Source organism: Myotis daubentonii, chromosome 16, assembly GCF_963259705.1.
Source record: "Myotis daubentonii chromosome 16, mMyoDau2.1, whole genome shotgun sequence".
In the NCBI taxonomy this organism is placed as follows: domain Eukaryota; kingdom Metazoa; phylum Chordata; class Mammalia; order Chiroptera; family Vespertilionidae; genus Myotis; species Myotis daubentonii.
The window spans coordinates 3315658-3330342 of NC_081855.1; the positions used below are offsets into that span (position 1 = coordinate 3315658).

General features: G+C 63.5%; 1 protein-coding gene across 5 annotated transcripts in view; it reads right to left on the reverse strand.

Moving 5' to 3' along the window:
- Positions 1-4142: 4142 nt before the first annotated feature.
- PEMT (phosphatidylethanolamine N-methyltransferase) overlaps positions 4143-14685 on the reverse strand; it is a 57867-nt gene continuing 47324 nt past the window's right edge. For 4 of the 5 annotated variants that reach the window (XM_059668360.1, XM_059668361.1, XM_059668359.1 and 1 more), the window contains exons 3-7: positions 14564-14679; positions 7309-7454; positions 5824-5935; positions 4755-4829; positions 4143-4409 (exon numbers count right to left, since the gene is read on the reverse strand). In XM_059668360.1, the coding sequence (XP_059524343.1) occupies positions 4352-4409; positions 4755-4829; positions 5824-5935; positions 7309-7454; positions 14564-14679 (507 nt within the window). In that variant the 3' untranslated portion in view covers positions 4143-4351. The remainder of the gene's footprint in view (positions 4410-4754; positions 4830-5823; positions 5936-7308; positions 7455-14563; positions 14680-14685) is intronic. The other variant, XM_059668358.1, reaches the window with a different exon arrangement.

Here is a 14685-nt window from a genome sequence, read left to right on the forward strand (position 1 = left end):
CCTGAAAGCAGCCACAGCTCCGGCCCCTTCCCGGCCCCGGGCTGGTGCTTGGCCACCAGAGGGCAGCAGAGGGCACCGCGCGGCTGGAGTGGGGACGGAGCTGCGAGATTGGGGTCTGGGGAGAATAGGTCACTGCCCTGGGGATGTCAGGGCGCCCCACGCCGCGCCTGCTGCAGACCTCGGCCGCTTCTTTCTTCGGAGGAGAGATCTCTGGGGCCTGGCGTTTTCAGCTGGGGTTGTCCCCATCCTCCTGTCTGCAGCCCAAAAAGGACCAGAAACATGCCCTTCCTTGGTCAACACCCTCTCCCTCCCCTGCAGCATCGCGCCTCTCCAGTCCCCTGGGCGAGCATTTCCATGTTATGGTTGGAGCGGGGTCTCCACGCCAGAGTGAGCCAAGGGGGGTCCTTGCCCACAGCACAGCCTCTGGCCGTCTCTGGGCCTGGGGTTCCTCATCTGGAAGATGGTGGTTCCTGTTGTGATTGTGGATGAGCAAGTGCAAAAAGCTTAGAAGGCAGGGCTGGTCATTACAACAGCGCCAAGTGGCCCAGGAGGCTGCAGGGCCGGGGGGGGGGGGGGGGAGCAGGTGAGGGGACGCAGGTTGATGAGTAGCCAGGGGTGGCCCATGCTGCTCACAGGCCTGGCGCAGGCCGTCTGCCGTGCTCAGCTGAGTGCAGGCAAAGCCCGCGCTGCTCCGGCGCCAGGGCCGTCTGCTGCTTTGCTTCGGCCTCGTCGGACTTGGAAGAATCTAAGGAGGGAGCCATTAGCTGGTGCCACCCCATCCACGTGGCTCAGGGTGCCATGGGCAGTCCTGGGGGTGCCACCCACACCCCTCAGCTGTTTGCAGGCCTGGCGAACCTCAGCTGCCTGGGAAGGGGCGCTCAATGGTCATCTCTTCAAGACCTTTGACAAGGGTTCCGGCGAAATCCCACCCTCCACGGGGTGCCAGTCCTGGGAGGCACAGGGTGGCGGGTCCAGGGCTTGAGCCCAGCTCTCCCTCAGAGATGCAGTGGGCTGGGACCCAGCTGGGCTTCTCAGATGAGGACTCCTGGTCCCTTCTGGGCATGTCACCCTGCCCCACAGAGGCCAGGCTGTAAGGCTCGTTCTCCCAAGGCTGCTGAGCTCATTAAGCCCCGTTAATGCCCAAGGCCCGTGAGCCTGACCACCTGCATGTCTGGCTGGGGTCCTCGTGCCCGCAGGGAGAAAGCAGAGGGGACACTTGTTAGCTTGGGGGACACTGCTTCATTCCTGCCTCTCTTTATTTAAAAAGTAATACCTGTTCATGTTTCTAAAATATCTAAAGCTTCAGAAAGGAATGCAGCGAAGGGAATCGGCAGCGAGAGCCCTCCTGCCCCAGCCCTTGGGAGTGAGGCGAACTCCCTCGCGGCTGCCCGCCTCACAGCTGCTAAGGGAGCACTGCGCTGGGCGGGACAGTCCGAGTGTGGAGTGTCTTCCACACTGAGCCCCGCGGCCAGCCCAGCGGGGCCGCCGCCCACCCACAGGGCCCGCCGCCCCACGTCCTGCCGCAGAGCACTGGGCTACGTTGTCAGGTGCATAATGGTTACAGGCGGTTTTGTTTTCTGTGTGTGTAGCAACCAACAGCATTTGAGGCTGAACCTGCCTGTAAATGTAATTTATTTGCAATCTAGCAATTTTCCTGCTAAGAGTGGAATGGGAACTTTTAAAAATATTTGACCAGATCTAGCTGGTTTGGCTCAGTGGATAGAGCGCTGACCTGTGGACTGAAGGGTCCCAGGTTTGATTCCGGCCAAGAGCACCTGCCCGGGTTGCAGGCTTGATCCCCAGTAGGGGGTGTGCAGGAGGCAGATGATTGGTGATTCTCTCTCATCATTGATGTTTCTGTCTCTCTCTCCCTCTCCCTTCCTCTCTGAAATCAATAAAAACATATTAAAAAGATAAATAAAAATATTTGACCAAATGTTGGGGGCGGGGGGGACGGGGCACAGCTGGCCTCCAAGGTAGGCCATGTCTGCCACTGCCTGTGGATGGCCTAGAGGTTGTAGAAGGTTCTTGAAAGCTGTGTGTGAGCAGCCTGTCAGGCAGGGCCCCTGGGCGGGGGGCGGCGTGCGGAAACCTCCGGCGAGCACACGTGTCTGTGCACCGTCAGTGCGAGCCTGAGCCCGAGCCCGTCCTTAGCCTCACAGAGGGCTCTGAGCTGCCTGGCTCCCGGGCCATGGCTGCTGCCTGAAGCAGAGGAAAAGGACCCAACTGCCCGTCCCGAGGAAAGCACCCGAGAGGACCCGACGGTGACCGGCGGCTGGCAGCCGGGCTCGCAGAGGCCTCCACAGACCGCACCTCGGGCTCCTGCACGCCCGCCCTGGCCAGCGGCCTGGGTGACACCGTCCCTGGATGGAAGCTGTGCAGCTTTCTCCTCGTTTGCTTCTTTAGTGACCAATCAGACCAGCTCCATGACAACCAGTCATAACAGTGCAACTCGGACCCATCAAACTGTGCATTGGGATCACCTGCATGAAATTAGACCTAACAGCAGGAGGACGGGCTCCTGTGGCTCGCGGTTTCATGTGGCTGTTTCACCCGAGCAAGTTTCCCCCTTCAAGCACTGGCTTGGTCTCCGTGACCTTTGTTGACAAACAGGCTGGTTTCCCGCCCGACGGGCTCCCTCCGTCCAGCAGAGTCCGGCAGTCTCCTCCTCCGCCCCGCTCGTCCCTGTCCCCGGGCCCTTCCAGCAGAGCCAGCCGGGCCCCAGCCTGGGCCCGGGGGTCAGGCTGCCTGGAGCTGCTCCTGCGCTGGCAAAGGAAGGGCTCAGCTGTCAGGGCCAGGTCCTCCTCCAAGGCTGTGTGTGCAGAGCGGCTTGTGGGAGTGAGCGCCCTGTTCGGAGGGGGTGCCAACAGGCGGGATGGGGGCACAGGGGATCCGACCAGATGCCTCCGTGGCCTCTCAGGCCGAGAGAGAAACCAGAGAGGAGCCCGGAGAGGGCCGAGGGCGACAGGCCCGAGCACCGCGGAGCACCCGCTGACGCCAGCCCTGTGGCCGTGTCCTTTCGCACCTGGGCTGCCGTCGGGGGGGGGGGGGGGGTAAGACCAGGCCTGGCCCTTGGAGGGGCTGCCGATCTTCAGGGCTGTGCCAGGCTCCCTCAGCAGGCCCCAGGTGAGTGTGCGGCCCACTCCTGGTGGCTGCGTGAGGTCTGCGAGGGACTAGAAGTGTTGGCAGGAACTGGAGATGCCAACTCCTGCCGAGGCGGGGGCAGTGGGGAGCTGCTAGAAGTCCTCCCTGACACCACTGAGAGCTCCCATTTCTCTCCAGCTCCTCACCTCAGGGAGAGAGAGGCGTGGGCTCAGGGTGGGACAGACCTGAGTTCCAGCCGGGCCACATGCTAACACTCACATGTCCCCAGGGACAAGTCACCCAGCCTCTCTGAGCCCCGTATCCTCGGCTGCTAAACGGGGTGACCTCAGCCTGTGTGGGCTTCACGAGAGCGCCCGTGCAGGGCAGGCCAGAGCAGGGCACGCCACGTGCCTGTGGGCCCCCACCGCCCCTCCAGCATTGCCTGTGCGTTCGGAGAAGTTAGCCTGGACAGAAGTGGGCCAGTGGCTTCCCCTGGCCTGCCACCTGCCACCTCCAGGCGCACGCGCATTTCCACCGGAGACAGCCCTCCAGCGAGAGGGTCAGGCAGCCGGCCGGTGGGGGAGGTGGCCGCACATTTGAACTTTCCTGATACCTTCGCATCACCCCACGAAGGTCATCTGTTTCTAGGGCTAGCTTGGTCCGGCTGGACCTGGCAGCCTGGGGTACAGAGAAAATAAGCATCATGGCCCCGCCAGCCCCTGGCCTGACCCTAGGGGCCAGGTGCCTGAGGCTGAGGCCCTCACTAGCTGGTCCGTCCTCATCTCAGGGCCCTGGCACCTGCCACACCCACTGCTTGCAGCATTCTCCCTCCAGTTCGCATCTCCTCTCACATGCGCCCGAGGCCTGGCCCTGACCATCACGGCTGACGCGGCTCCCACTTCCACCGGGCGCTTTCTTGTCACTTAGTTCAGCATGTTTTCTCTCTGACCATTTCCCCTGGATGGCAGCTCACAGGGGCACTGGGGGTGGGGGGTCGGGCCGCTGGCCGGTGTGATCACCTCCACCCGAGGGAAGGAGCAGAAGAGGAGGCGCTGGGCTGGGGTCAGGGGCCTTTATTGGGGAGTTAAACACGGTGGGCAGTAGGAAGGGCTCAGTGGCCACGTGGTAGCAGGTCCGAGGTCCCACGGCAGCGGTTTCCAAGGCACTGGAGGGGCCCACGCCAGCGGGCACGAGCAGCAGCGGGCACGTTCGCTGTCTCGACGTGGCCCCGGGGAGGCCGGAGGGCGGTGAGATGCCGGGCAGCCCGTCAGTGGCTCTTGCGGGACTGGGAGGCTTTCTGCCGGTAGATCTCAGCAGTGAAGGGCCTGCAGGGGCAGGAGGACAGGCTCTGGTCAGCTGGTCTTGGGGCTGATGCCGACACCCAGCCCTGCCCCCCTGGAGCAGGGACAGTGAAGGTGCCCTGTAGGACTAGGAGGGCCAGCGGCTGCCTGTCCGGGCCCAGCCCCCACGGTGACTTCTCTGAGCTTCCCATCTGCCACTGTGTCAGTGCCGGCCGTGGCCAGCTGACCTGGCCTGTCCTGGGCATGGGAACGGTGGCCATGGGAACGGTGGCCATGGGAACAGCCCTGAAGGGGAGGCAAGGCCGCCTCCTCCCTCGCGGGCTGATGGCAGACAGCAGCCCGGCCCACAGACTGGCGGCGCCTACTCACTCCTCGTACAGGGTGGCTGCCGTGTAGACGAGGGCCACCACCCCAGTCAGCAGCAGGCCGGCGGGGCTGGCGTGCCTGTGGACAAGATACAGGCAATCAGTGGGCAGCCTGGCACTGGGTGCCCCTCCCCCAGGCTGGGTCCTGCGGCCAATGCGTGGAGCCGTGGCCTCTTTCCAGTGTCTGGCTTTCTCTCTCGGACCAGGCACCCGCCGTCCAGGTCCTGACCCGTTGGCCAGTGTGCTGCCGTCCAGGCTGGCTCGGGTCCAAGTCGGGCAAGAGGGGCCGGGGCTGTCTGGTCTGGAAGTAAAGCTGGGGTGGGCGTGGGGGGCCCCGGCCAGAAGCCCCCTGGCTCCTGTCCCTCAAAGCCCAGTGCTCTGGGGCGGGGCATAGCAAGGACATCGCAATCCTGACATTTCACCCTTTGTTTCTCCGGGAGCACAAGGCAAGCCGTCTTCACTGGTTACATAAAAGCAGGGCACTTCCTACAGACAATGGACAAACTACTTCGGAGGGCGGGGCCCGAGCCCAGAGCCTGCAGCCGTCCCTGCCCAGCTCCGGCTCCTTGACCTTGGCTGGCTGAGGCAGGCGGCAGAAGGCCAGTGGCACTCCCTCCCCAGGCATGGGACTCCCCCCAGGGGGCAGAGTTCTGTGTGCTGGGCACGGGCACAGACCAGCTCCCAGACGGGCCCTGGAAGCCCTGCCGCCCGCCCGCCCGCGTGGACTGACTGCACGGGGCTGGTGGGCTGGCGTCCATGGGCAAGGCTGGCTGTACATCCTTAAGTGGTTAAAAAAGCATCAAAAGAATAATATTTCATGACGCCTGGACAGTGTATGACATTCAAACGTCAGCGTCCATGCTGACCCCGTCACACGGCTCCGCGCCGGCAGGGCTGGCTCCACGGGCAGCCCTCTCACGCTTGGGCCCACCCGCCTCACTCTGGCCCGTGAGGGAAGCTGGCCGGCCGGCCCTCTTCTAGTCTAGATGCTGTGTCCCAGACAAGTGATCCCAAGGCACACATCTGCCTGGTGCCCGGCCTTCCGTGGAGACAGCCGGCAGGGACCCACTCACATGACGGCCCAGCCCAGGTAGTTGGCTGTGCTGCCCCAGTACATGGGGTTGTCCAGGATGTTAAACGGGAACGTGGTCACTCTGGCCTCCTTGAGGATCCCGAAGTAATCACCTGTGGACAAGGTGGGGCAGGACAAAGGCTCACCTCCTGGCCAGACCATCACCAAGAGGGGCCAGCACGGCCCGGCCGCCCTCCCCCTCCGGGAGTCCCAGGCTGGCGTGCAGCAGGCCTGACCTGCGACCCTCGAGGGCATGGGCTCTGCCCGGAGCCATGGCCTCCTCCCCACAGAATCCCTTGGCCCTTCATCCAGGCAGAAGCAGGGCAGGAACCGGCAGGAGTGGGTCCCCCACTGTCTGGGGACCAAGGAGCGGGCAGGGAGGGCGGGGGCCTTTCTTTCCGGGAGCAGGAGCGGGCGGTGGCCTGAGGCAGTGGCGCAGCATCCGGTGCTGGGGCTGAGGGCAGGGAGCACGTGTCCCACGTCCCAAGCAATTCCAGTCCGTTCCTCCTGGGGTCGCGCAGCCGCTGGGTCCCCCTCCCACCCTGACGATGAGCCAGCCAGCACGGTGCCCTCCTGTGGCCTCACCCTGGCCCTGCCGGGGTGTCAGCCCCACCAGTCCGACCTTCTCATTTCTGAGACAGGACCTTCCCTGCCCCTCGCACATCCCCTGCCCCCCGGGATTGGAGCTCAGCGTCTGCGTGGCATTCGTGGACGGAGAGATGTGGCCCCGCCCAGCCTCCAGCCCTGGCCCCACTGGCCCCTGCATACCAGCCACCTGCCTGCCTCCCGCTGGCTCGCGCCTTCCCACCAGCATCTGCCAGACCAGGCTCCTGACCCTCCCCCCGGCTCCCTGCTGCACACCCTCTTCTAGTCCCAGGCTCCCTACAGCTCCTGCCGAGGCAGGAGGCACCGCCTGGCCACAGTCCCAGCCAGGCCGGGCTGCGGGCAGGAGGGCTGCTCCATGTGGGCCGAGAACACGCCCCCGAGTGCTGGGGCCCTGCTGCGCCCTGCAGAGCCCAGGCCAGCACCGCACAGAGATGCCCAGACAGCGAGGGGCACCAGAGCCACCCAGGCCTGGACGACACAGGCCTAGTCCCAGCTGGCCAGGGCTGGGGGCGGGGGGAGGGCCCCAGAACCTCTGACCCAGCCCATCAGGGTGCCGGGCAGCTCTGGGTGCCACGTGCTGGCTGGGCGGGCTCCCCGAGGGCAGCCGCCGCCTCCTCTTTCCCTGTCCCCAAGGTCCCCGTGGCCCTGCAGCCACCCCTGTGGCTTCCCTTCCAAGTTGCTGGAAGTCACTGACGTCATGAGGCCTCCCGGCCGGAGCCCCCGGAGCTGCAGGCAGAAAGGGACGGGCCCACCCTCCACTCCAGCCCGCGCACGGTGCAGCGCAGCAGGCCAGCGCCCTGCCTGGCCCGCAGCCACGCAGCTGGACGAGACCCGAGGGGAAGGTGCCCCCGGCTCCTCTCCTGGGCCCTCGCGGTCTTACCCAGGAAGGTCCCGGTGAAGCCCAGGGCACAGAAGCTGGACAGCACCAGCACGCCGCCGGCGCCCAGCAGCGCGAGGCCGGCCCGGTAGGCCGTGGGGGTGTCCAGGCCGTCCATCCGGGGCTGGTTCCGCATGGCCTGAGTGAACCTGCGGGAGGGGCAGGGGACAAGCGTGAAGACGAGGCTGCCACGCCCTCCCGCCCGCCCCCAAGAGGCCCCCAGAGGAGCCAGTCCCAGGGTCTCCGACTCAGTGCTGCTGGGGCGGGCAGGTGCGGCGGCCGCAGGTGGGGTGCGGGCACCGGGACGGGGCAGGGGGCGGGGGCCGCCCTGAAGCCTCACCCCCAGGCTGCCTCGAGAAGCGCGGTGCAGTGGGGCCCAGGCCTGCAGGAGTGCTTGGTTTTTCAGGAGTCAGAAATCCTGACTGGATACGAAGTAGCCTCATTTTTAAAAACTTGAAAACAGGCGATGAATGAAAACTATTTCGGATTCTGTGCGCGTCAGCAGGCCAGATGCAGCCCGAAGACCAGCGGTTTGCACACTCTGACCTTGTCCAGCAGCACTGGTGCGTGGGGAGAGGGAGCCGGGAAATGAAAGATGCGCGCCCCAGGCTGTGTGCGGGCATCCCCTCCCCTCGGGCACTCTGCCCGCTCCAGCCTCCCGGGCCCTGCCCAGCGCTGGCCGCAGCCCTGGCGGCACCTGTGCACCGTCCTTCCACACCTGCAACGCCCAGCAGCTTCCCTCTGGGCGGAGCCGTGGGAGGCCTCGCCAAAGGCAAGGGGGCTGCGCAGAGGGGTGATGTGCTAGTGGTTCTGAGTCGGGTTCTCCCGCGGGCTCCGAAGCTGGAAGGGCCTGGGCTCGTGGTCACGCACAGGAGCAGGGCGCCGGGTCTGCCTCCTCAGGGAGAGCAGCGACTGGGGAGAGGGACACTCCCCACGGAGAGGTGTGTGTGGGAGCAAGAGCAGGCACACACATCCATCCACCTATCCTCCATCCATCCTCCATCCATCCATACATCCATCCATCCATCCTCCATCCATCCTCCATCCATCCATCCATCCTCCATCCATCCATCCATCCTCCATCCTCCATCCTCCATCCATCCATCCATCCTCCATCCATCCTCCATCCTCCATCCATCCATCCATCCTCCATCCATCCATCCATCCTCCATCCTCCATCCTCCATCCATCCATCCATCCTCCATCCATCCTCCATCCTCCATCCATCCATCCATCCTCCATCCATCCATCTATCCTCCATCCATCCTCCATCCATCCATACATCCATCCATCCATCCTCCATCCATCCTCCATCCATCCATCTATCCTCCATCCATCCTCCATCCATCCATACATCCATCCATCCATCCTCCATCCATCCATCCATCCTCCATCCATCCTCCATCCATCCTCCATCCATCCATCCATCCTCCATCCATCCATCCATCCTCCATCCATCCTCCATCCATCCATCCATCCATCCATCCTCCATCCATCCATCTATCCTCCATCCATCCTCCATCCTCCATCCATCCTCCATCCATCCATCCATCCATCCATCCATCCTCCATCCATCCTCCATCCATCCATCCATCCTCCATCCATCCATCCATCCTCCATCCATCCATCCATCCTCCATCCATCCTCCATCCATCCATCCATCCATCCATCCATCCTCCATCCATCCATCCATCCTCCATCCATCCTCCATCCATCCTCCATCCATCCATCCATCCTCCATCCATCCATCCATCCTCCATCCATCCTCCATCCATCCATCCATCCATCCATCCTCCATCCATCCATCTATCCTCCATCCATCCTCCATCCTCCATCCATCCTCCATCCATCCATCCATCCATCCATCCATCCTCCATCCATCCTCCATCCATCCATCCATCCTCCATCCATCCATCCATCCTCCATCCATCCATCCATCCTCCATCCATCCTCCATCCATCCATCCATCCATCCATCCATCCTCCATCCATCCATCCATCCTCCATCCATCCTCCATCCATCCATCCATCCATCCTCCATCCTCCATCCATCCTCCATCCATCCATCCATCCTCCATCCTCCATCCATCCTCCATCCATCCATCCATCCATCCATCCTCCATCCATCCTCCATCCATCCATCCTCCATCCATCCTCCATCCATCCATCCATCCATCCATCCATCCATCCTCCATCCATCCTCCATCCATCCATCCATCCTCCATCCATCCTCCATCCATCCATCCTCCATCCATCCTCCATCCTCCATCCATCCTCCATCCATCCATCCATCCATCCATCCATCCTCCATCCATCCTCCATCCATCCTCCATTCATCCATCCATCCTCCATCCATCCATCCATCCATCCATCCATCTATCCTCCATCCACCCATCCATCCATCCATCCATCCTCCATCCACCCATCCATCCATCCATCCTCTATCCATGCATCCATCCTCCATCCATCCATCCATCCTCCATCCACCCATCCATCCATCCATCCTCTATCCATCCATCCATCCATCCATCCATCCTCCATCCTCCATCCATCCTCCATCCACCCACCCATCCATCCATCCATCCTCCATCCATCCTCCATCCACCCATCCATCCATCCATCCATCCTCCATCCTCCATCCTCCATCCATCCATCCATCCTCCATCCATCTATCCATCATCCATCCATCCATCACAAAGTCCCTCTGTTGGCCAGGCTTTTGCAAGCAGAACAAACATCATTTTCATTCATCCCACTTGTAAGTTCTCACTGTCATACTTATGCTCAGCTAAAAGCTGCCTTCCTGGAACTCTTCCCTGCGACTACTCTCAGCTGAGAGAACAGAGGCTGCTTGTCCTTCCCTGAGCATCTCCTGGCACCTGGGACACTCCAGGCAGAGGGGTTAGGGCACCTGCCTGGACAGGAGGACAAGCAACACCCTCACCCTTCTCCCCCCACTCCCTCCAGAGCGGAGAAAGGTCTGCGAACAAACAGCAAACAGGACGCCATGCACAGAAGCCTGCATGATGACCTGTCAAACAAAGGCCCACGTGTCAGGGCACACCTGGTCACTGGTCACGCTGCCCACACCCCCAGCTCTCCGCCCACCACTGCCCTCGCTCAGCTCCAGCTGCCAGGGCTCAGGGTCACCCGCAGTTACAGGTTGATCTCCGCGACTGCTCAGGGTCACACACACCTGGTGGTGTGCCAGGTCACCACGCCTGCCCTGCCCCTCTGTGCCTGCACTTGACCTTCCGATAAACCTGCAGCCAAGCGCACCTTCTCCCCTGCCGACAGCAGCGGAGGCCGTGGAGCAGGCAGCGTGGGCACCAGCCTCAGCAGCCTCCCCGCCTCTCCTGTCTGCACATGGTGGAGTGGGGCATGGAGAGGGTGTGGCCCTGAAGGCGGACTGCCTGACTCGGGGCTGGCTCACCTACCGCCCCTGGATCCTTGGCTAAGTCCTTCATGAAGGACCGTGCCGCAGAGAGAGAGAGAGGCAACACTCGCCTCCAAGATCGCAAGGGCCGGGGTGAACCCGCCCCAACCCCCCCTGCCCCTGGCTAGCGCCCACTGGCACCCACTCCTCCCTGCCTGGGCTAAGTCCCGGCCGCCAGGCCAGGGTGATGAGGCTGCTGGGCTAGCAGCCCCGCACAGCCATCTGCCTCAAGTCCTCCGGGTACCCACAGCCACTGATACGGGGCGGCGGGCTCCTGGCACACGGCAGGAGGGGCTTCCAGCAGAGCTGGGCACCCTGGCCTCAGTGCCTGCCTCTGTATGATGGTGACAGTCACCCCTCCCGTGTCCACATGCAAAGGTGCTGCCAGGCAGCTGCGCACACGCTGGTGAGCACGGGGCTGTGGACGGTGGGAAGGACAGTGAGCCAAGGTGACACACTGGGATAGATGCCACGCTGGTGCAGGACGGGCACCAGACAGGGTCTAGAGACCACAGTGAGGCTTAGCTGAGATGTGACAGAAGAATTTCACCAGGGGGAGGGATGGGCGGGGAGAACATTCCAGAAAAAAACCCAGCCAGGCCAGTGGGGAAGCCTCCTGCATGGGAGGGAAGAGTGGGAGGCCAGCTACAGTCCAGCGTGGACCAGATCCGGGGCCCAGGGCACAGCCTGCTCCTGCTCCTGCCCCTCTGACAGGGCTCATCCGCACCACCAGGCAGCGGGCACACTCCTGCCAGTGCGGGCACACTCCTGCCAGTGTGGGCAGCGGGCACACTCCTGCCAGTGCGGGCACACTTCCTGCCAGTGCGGGCAGCGGGCACACTCCTGCCAGTGCGGGCACACTTCCTGCCAGTGCGGGCAGCGGGCACACTCCTGCCAGTGCGGGCACACTCCTGCCAGTGCGGGCAGCGGGCACACTCCTGCCAGTGCGGGCACACTCCTGCCAGTGCGGGCAGCGGGCACACTCCTGCCAGTGCGGGCACACTTCCTGCCAGTGCGGGCAGCGGGCACACTACTGCCAGTGCGGGCAGGGGGCACACTCCTGCCAGTGCAGGCACACTCCTGCCAGTGCGGGCAGCGGGCACATTTCCTGCCAGTGCGGGCAGCGGGCACACTCCTGCCAGTGCGGACAGCAGGCCCGAGGGGGCCTCTCAGGGGCACGGCACTGAAGCAGCTGACCTGGGGGAAAGCCACGCTGGAGTAGGAAGAGGTTCCTGACCAAGGGCAGGTCCGGCCGTGAGGGGGGAAGGGGTCCCAAAGCAGCCGCAGGGCTGCCCCAGACTTGGCCCGGGGCCTCGGACCACCTGCGCGCCCCCATCCATGGCCAGTGGGGTCCGGAGCCCTCTGCCCCTCCCTCCGCACATGGGCGTGGCCGCCACCCAGTGCCCCCGGCTCACTCGCTTCTCAGCGAGAAGCCCTCGAGCCAGGCCCTGGAGGCCGGGGTGCGGTCCCTCCGCCCACTGCACACGGAGAACTCGCCGAGGGGGGCTGTGCGCCGCCCGCTGGGCCCGGACTCACGTGGAGGCGCTTTTACAGCGGTTCCCAGCCTTCTGGCCCTTTAAATACAGCTCCTCATGTGGTGACCCAACCATAAAATTGTTTCCGTTGCTACTTCATCACTGTCATGTTGCTACCGTTATGAATCGTCATGTAAATATCTGATCTGCAGGATGGTCTTAGGTGACCCCTGTGAAAGGGTTGTTCGACCGCCAAAGGGGTCGCGACCCACAGGTTGAGAACCGCTGCTTTAGAATGTCCTCCAGGGGGAGGCGTGCAGTCTCATTCATTTGTCTCCAGTTCCATTTTCAAAACTTAAATTGAGCCCCAGCCGGTTTGGCGCAGTGCCGACTGAAAGGTCCCAGGTTCGATTCCGGTCAAGGGCATGTACCTTGGTTGCAGGCACATTGCCAGTAGGGGGTGTGCAGGAGGCGGCTGATCGATGTTTCTCTCTCATCGATGTTTCTAACTCTCCCTCTCCCTTCCTCTTTGTAAAAAAATCAATAAAATATTTAATTTAAAAAACCTTAAATTGAGCTTTGGTCACCAACGTGACTTCGGGCTGTCTGCGCTCTGCGCCCCTGAGATCCCGGAACAGGGTGGAGGCAGGAAGAGAGGTACCGGCTCCAGCCTCCCTGCAGCACCTCCCTTCCCGCTGCCAGCGCCCCCTGCAGACCCTACCGCCAGGCCTCTCACATGGCAAAGTCCCCAGGGCCCCGCCTGCGGGCTGACTGAGCGCACAGGCCTCCCGCGCCTGGGCCCAGAGCGCCTTCCTCGTCGCCCCCGAGGCCTCAGCTCCCAGCTCAGGCCGGAGCGGCCGTGCAATCCCCGAGAGCGGGGGCGGGGCGGGCAGGGTCCGGGCGGCTCAGAGACGCAATGAAGGTTCCCGTCAGCTGGCCCAAGTACATTGAAAAGAAAGTACATGGGGGAGGGGCCGCTCTCAGAGGGTCAGCAGGTCAGAGAGAGGAGTCCCATGTCCCACGGCATCGGCCAGCAGCAGGCAGACGGGGGTGGGGGGAGGCTCGGGGCTTAGCCACCAGGACTGGGCCCCACAGCCCATGCTCTGGGCACGCTCAGTCCTGCGGGGAACCTGCGGGGAACCGCGCCCTCCGCCAGCTCGCTTCCTGGTGACCACCTCCCGGGAGCAGTCAGTCCGGCCCTGCATGAGGCAGTGACTGCACACAGGCCCCCGGGGAGCCGGCCAGCCTAGGCACAGGGCACGTGCTCCCAAGCCCCTGCACACGGAGGGGTGCAGGGCTGCTCCCCAACCCCCACATCCCCACTCCTCCTGAACACTGTGCAGCCCACAGCTGGGAGCTGCCTGCCCTGGTCCCCCCCACCACCACTTGCAGGCCCATTTCCACAGCAACAACAGGAACTGTGCGTGCAGAGGTGAGGGCATACCCCCCTCAAAGCTCCCCCCCACCCCTGGTGGCCCCCCCCCCCCTTGCTCACAGCAGCAGGACTCAATTAGGCAAAAGGTGGCAGCCGCCAAGTCCACACAGGCAGCCGGGCAAACAGCATGTGGCTCCACACACAGTGGAATCTTTTTCGGCCTTAAAAAGGACGCAAGTGCTATCTTTTTTTTTTTTTTTTTTTTAGCAAGTTCTATTTTTAATACTTTTCAAAGTGCGCTTAGTTTATTTCCCCAGCTTTGCGGAGCTGTCACTGCCCTGCACTGAGGGTAGGTGCACCACGTGATGCTCTGATACACGCGTGTCCTGTGAAATGACCGCCCGACCACCTCGCGCTACCCTCTGCCACTCCCACGGGCGCGCTGCTCGATGCCCTGCCCTCCGTGCCCGCAGGGCCGGCGGGCCCAGCACAGCCTGGCCCCAGGTGGGGGCTGGGGCTCTCAGGCGCCAGTTCTCACTTCTTCGAGCACTGCCCGGGCCACGTTCACGCCACTTGCGAGCCCAGGAGGCGAGAACCAGGCTCACGGACAGGCCGGCTGGCCGTGGCCACATCTGACCACTTGCTCCCACGCCGGCCTCCACGGCCCGCCCACCCGAGGCGCCCGCCGTGCATCTGGGCAGAGTGTCCACTCCCACCTCCCGGCGGCGCCTCATCGTGCAGAACAAGTTCACCCGCCCCGGCCTCCTCGACGCCAGGAGGTAACACCTCCGGTGCCTACAGGGCTCTGCGCACAGAGGCCGGGTGCGAGCCTGAGTCCCGGGCAGGTCCCAAGGACCCCCCAGGGGACAGGAGTCCAATGGCCCGATGGGGGGTGGCTGCTGGGCACGAGGCCTGAGAGAGCAGCCCCTCCCGGCGGCCCCGCACCCCCCCCCCCGCCCCCCCGCGGGCTTACCAGTGTGAGCGCAGGGCGTTCAGGGCCAGGATGACCCCGCCCAGCGCGTAGCAGGCCACGTAGGGGGAGCCCAGGGCTCTGCTCAGCTTCCGGGTCCTCTGCTCCCACCTCGCCACCTGAAT